Below are 5,294 nucleotides of genomic sequence, written 5' to 3' on the forward strand. Positions count from 1 at the left end.
ACCAGCAAAACAGATAGGGGCTATTTTCGAAGACGAAGAAGAACAACCATTCAAAGAAGTCTCTTCGCGCAACTCTCCATTCATAGACTCTGCTGTTTGCTACCGCGCGAAAGAAGATTGTCAGTTCCGTTTCCATCGATCCGCGCACAACCAGTGACCAACTTGCGACAATTAATGCGACTTGCACAGTTTGTTTTTGTTTTCCTCAACGAAACTTGCACACTCATCAAAATGCATATGGAAATATTACCCAATTTAAAATATCTACACCCAGGTTTTGGGTGTTTTCCTATACAGAGTGCACATTGTTTTCCTCTAAGGTTCACAACCACATCTACACTAGGGCAGCCATGATAACCACTATTCAATCAGTTTTGCATTCATTGCATCATTCTGAATTTAGATCGAACACATGCGATGCGTGGATCTGGTTTAGCGTGCTGTGTGTATTTGTGATTTTAGATGGTTTGTTTTTGTTTTCGAAATGGACGGGTAAATATTTTCTATAGTTTTAATTTAAAAAATATTAATAAAAGTGTTTCCAGGGATTACGAAAACGAGGAGTATCTTGACAACGATATCGATAGTCCGGAGGATTATGGAGGATGTTTCGAACGCGACGAACAAACCGTGGATGCAAATGATTCCGGAGAACCTCGTAGCCGTGACGAACAAATCGATGAGCAACCCGCAGGATTTGAGCAAACATTTGGTTGTCCACTTAGCCCACTTTCCGTTGAAGAGGGAGACGGGCAGGAACAAAATCTTGAGCAATTGGTGCCTGATGATGCGGAAGATAACTACGTGTTTTTCTTCAAAGGAATTTTCAGTAGACGCCTTTTTCGTACTCAATTACGTCCCAAGGAGTATTGTACAAGAAATGTGGGTGGAAATACACCGAAAGAAGTGTTTGACTCTATCTGGTTCGTGGCAGTAAAGCAGATTGAACGACAAGTAATCTTCGATGGTGAAAAGGCAAGATGGTCTGATCGGGATAAACCTGGAATAGATGATATCGATCACTATGTTACACTGCAGGATCCTTCGAAGAAGAAAACTTATTCAGTGTCTGCTGTTACTCCAAGAGTTTTGCGTACGTGGCGTGGAAAAATTATAAAAATTCATGTGTATGTTTATTCCACCAATGTGGAAACGAATGCACAATATCGTATTGTGCTGCGAACATTGATCGCTCCGCAAAACCCAGATCGTGCTGGTGCTGATTCCACAAAAAATGATGCGGAATTGGCTGACCATCTGCGCAAGATTCATCCGGAGCTGGAGGGACACCACAGTTCATGGCTGCTGTGGGCTAACTTTGTCCATTCATCATCAGCACATGATCGCGAGCGGCTAAAAGAAGCGAAGGCACCTCCGTTAGAACTGGCGAAATACTTTCGATGGACATCCGTTTCAGAGGCGGCCAGATTGCAGTCAGTTCACAGAGGGATGAGTGTCGCGCAGACGGTAAATAGTGGATGGGCTCGAGAAGTGACAGAACTGAAAACCGATATTGATCTTGCTGTTTCAATTCTTCTAAGAGTGTCACAAAAGATTGATGCGATGATGGCCAAGGCAACATATGGTTCCGAGCTTTTCGAAGTTCTAGAGTCAGTGACCCAACCGGAAGAAACGGAATTAAGTCATCAGCTTGCCGCCAAAGTGACGGATTGTGCTGACATCGACCACGCATGAAGCAATGCAATCATCAATAAGTCTTATTTTGTTATTTTTTTTTTTTTTATTGTTGATTTTATTGAGTAGAATAAGTATCACAAAAATGCAACATGAATTTCTTTTAAACTTCTGTTTCGTGAAACAATAAAAACTGTTCTTGGTGTGATGAAGCTTGGAGTTTTACATTTTGCAAATAGAGAAAAAGAGGGATGACAAGGAAATTATGTATTGTTTCTAATCTTAATCTATTCTGGGGTAATATTAAAATTCATATTTTTAAGTGACTGGCCTAGGCCCTTTTCCGGTAAGAATACACCACCGGGAAGATAACCACAATGTTCAAATATTTTGGAACAAGGGTAAATCTTGAAACGATTTATTGCATCACAAACTTCCGATAGAACTGACCGTGAGTTTGACGAGTTTTCGTGATAGTATCGTTGTAAATCTTTCTTGATTAGTCCAAAAATAATTTCTATTGGGTTAAAAAATGGACAATATGCAGGGAGAAAGATTGGAATGATACCAACAGATCGAAGGTAACGAATAATATTTGCGTCACAATGAATCCTGGCGCCATCAAGAATCCATACTGAGTAGAATCCTGGATAACTCTGTACATGTGCGTTATGCATAGTGAAACTGCGGCAGCAATCGAAAAACTTACGACGATTAAATGTGCCTTCAGTCCAGAAGCTATCCAGCATTCCACCAGCACCTAGGAAACATAAAAAAGAAACCCGTGGCTTTCTGCAGAATTCACCGCGAAATACTATTTTACGACCAACAACTCCATATCCTTTCCGGCGCAACATGTCTCTGCTGTCGAAGCTAACTTCGTCAAGGAACACTAAATTGTACAAATCCCACTGAATTGAAAGCAGCTCCCTAACAAATCTTACGATTTCCGCTTCCCTGATTTGAATGGCCCTTCTCTCAATAGTTTTCCAAGAGAATCCGGCTTCATGTATAATCACGTAAACTGAAGATATGCTGATATTCTTGTGGAATCTCTCTTGAAATTTTTGTTTCGCCTCATCTAAGAACAGAACTGGTTCCCGCTGGTAGAGTTCCACCAACCATTTTCGCATTCCCGTCCCAAATTTTTTATAAACTTGCTGGCGTTGCTTGCGTCGAAAAAACCCATCTCTCTCAAATTTTTTACACCATTCGTGGATAGTTGATTCGGACTTGCCATATATCACAGCCAAGCTTTTCCTCGAAATCCCCAGGAAATAATGACCATATAATGCATGGTAAACGGTATTGGCTCCTGCATGCTGGTGACGAACATTGTGAACAATGATGTTGGCCATCGTCTGCAAAATTATGAGTTAAAATAAATGGTAAATATTCGTGCGTGTTGGCTGCTACAATTCCCATAGTAATTTATGAGAGACATACCTAGTTGTTAGGCTATTCTTTATAATATTTAAATTCGTTTCAAATAGTTCAACGAAAACAAAACAGAAAGCTGCAGCGAAAAGGATAAACAAGGGAAACAGTTTGACAGAACTGGTCGTCACGAGCGCCGTCATAAGGAATGACAGTTAGTTCGTTAATGAACTTCGCTTCGGAAGTCAAATGAGCGAACTCCGATTTGGTGCTGCGAAGTCAATATACGATTCAATAAGGTTTGACTCCTTCCTATCCGCAAATCAATTAGAGTTTTCAGACGTAGCATGGGCTGTTGAATAAGTTTGTCGCATCTTTCAACAGTCGAGGGTTGCTCTGGCCACGTCCTAGCAACCAGACTTTACAGAACTCCTCTGCGATACAAAAATTAAGCGATTATGATGTTTTAACACAGATCTTGATGATTGATTCATCACGATTCGAGTGAGAGTGCAAAAATACGAGGATTTTTCTGGTAATCTTTCTCTCTTCTTGCTATGCTCACGTTTACTCACACTTTAAAAGAACCCGCATAGTAAAATACAATGTGTTACTCTTTCCAAACAACATGTTTCTCATATCTGGTAGGGTTAATGTTCCACAAACAGTTGCTATTTTATTGAACAATATGAAACGCAAAAATAATGACTATAAAAAGCGGTTTGAATAATGTATCCCAAACTGTGATAATATAAGTTAGTGGGCGAATATAGTTGGGCAATACAAACATAAAAACACGTCAGATTAAATTTGCACAACACACTTACACATGCAAATTTTACAATATGAAACTAAATTTTAACAGTTTGGGAAACTGCTGCACGCTTTGGTATTTGAAAGTGTTGTTTTATGCACGTTTGAAAAGTACATCAGTATCAAGAAGTGAAATAATTTAAAATATATTTTTTTATTGAAACGATGCACATAACATCTGTAGTTACGATACACGATATACGAATGCAAAAAATGGCAAGTTTGGCAAAGAAAGCTCTCAGTTGATAACTGTGGAAGTGCTGTCTCAAAGAGGACGTAATGCCAAGAAGAAAAAGGAGAAGGTCTTTCCGACAAATCCTCCACGACCACAGCAAAAAATATTCCCTTCATCTTCGCGCCGGAAGACTCTGCCGTGCTCCGCGATAGTTCTCGAAAAGGGTTCTGCTCCCCGGTGGCAAACTGGGGACGAAGATATCACCGTGCGACAGCAAACTTTCGATTACTCGATTCCAATGGAAGCTGTAGGAATCCAAACAGAAGGATGAGCCAATCAAGGACCTCTTGCACTTTCGATCAGCGGCGATCTTCCGGATTTCAGCGAAATTCTTTTCGCCACCCTCAGCCAACCACGAAACCGGAAGAGAGCAGGACCATTTTCATATCCAAGCGGAGCACCACAGCAGCCACAGGCGATAGTAATGAAAAGGATACCCACCGTTGTCGTGAAAGATTCCGTAGTGCTGGATCCCTGGCTGGATCTCTTCATCAAATTAGTAGAACAATGATGATTGACGACCAGCAGCAGCACCGAGATGATTTCCGGGATTGTTTTGATGATTCCAGCCACGGTGGAAGTGGCGGATGAAAACATAAATAAAGGTATCTGTCATGATTGACCCGAATCAGCTGATCAAAAATCATAAGAGAAAAAGGGGTATGATAAAAATCGGAGAGAAATAAATTGTAGGAGACCGTGGGGTATAATGTCGTGCCGCCAGTTTTTTACTGTTTTTCAATAGTTAGGGGCTTCAAAACATATGGGTTCATTGGGAAAGTTTGTTCAGTAAATTGACAGAAAGCATATAAGCCATTGAACATTTTTCACGGAAATGGTCTATTACCATTTGCTCGGTCAACCATTATAGTCCTAGTACTGAAGTATGGTAAAAGCGGCAAAAGCAGCACGCTATTTTACAGTATGTCACCGAACTCTGATGATGTTGTGGAGTATTATCAAGCCTGCTAGCAACATCTGGAATTTGTGATACGTACTTAAGAGAGTTAAGGAGACCTCTCCTTTTTGTTAACATGGCATAATAGATTTTTTATGTGAATGTGATAGACATATATCAATGTGTTATCAGTTCTTTTTTATAAGGGTCAACAAGGAGACGGAATTCAACTCAATTTTGGGTTGTTTCAACGCAATTCCGTAGTTGAGCCCAATAACTCAATTTTGGCTAATTTTCCAAGGTCCTCACTAGGTAGTTTGGCTTTAATTCCATTAG

At 40.3% G+C, this 5,294-nt stretch overlaps 1 protein-coding gene across 1 annotated transcript; it reads left to right on the forward strand.

The window, feature by feature from the left end:
* The first annotated feature begins 424 nt into the window (after positions 1-424).
* On the forward strand, positions 425-1,727 carry LOC110679385. The gene is made up of 2 exons (XM_021853854.1): positions 425-492; positions 546-1,727. Exons 1-2 carry the CDS (start codon positions 485-487, stop codon positions 1,693-1,695), a joined length of 1,158 nt encoding a protein of 385 aa, XP_021709546.1. The 5' UTR covers positions 425-484; the 3' UTR covers positions 1,696-1,727.
* Positions 1,728-5,294: the final 3,567 nt, after the last annotated feature.

Source organism: Aedes aegypti, chromosome 3 (assembly GCF_002204515.2).
Source record: "Aedes aegypti strain LVP_AGWG chromosome 3, AaegL5.0 Primary Assembly, whole genome shotgun sequence".
Lineage (NCBI taxonomy): Eukaryota > Metazoa > Arthropoda > Insecta > Diptera > Culicidae > Aedes > Aedes aegypti.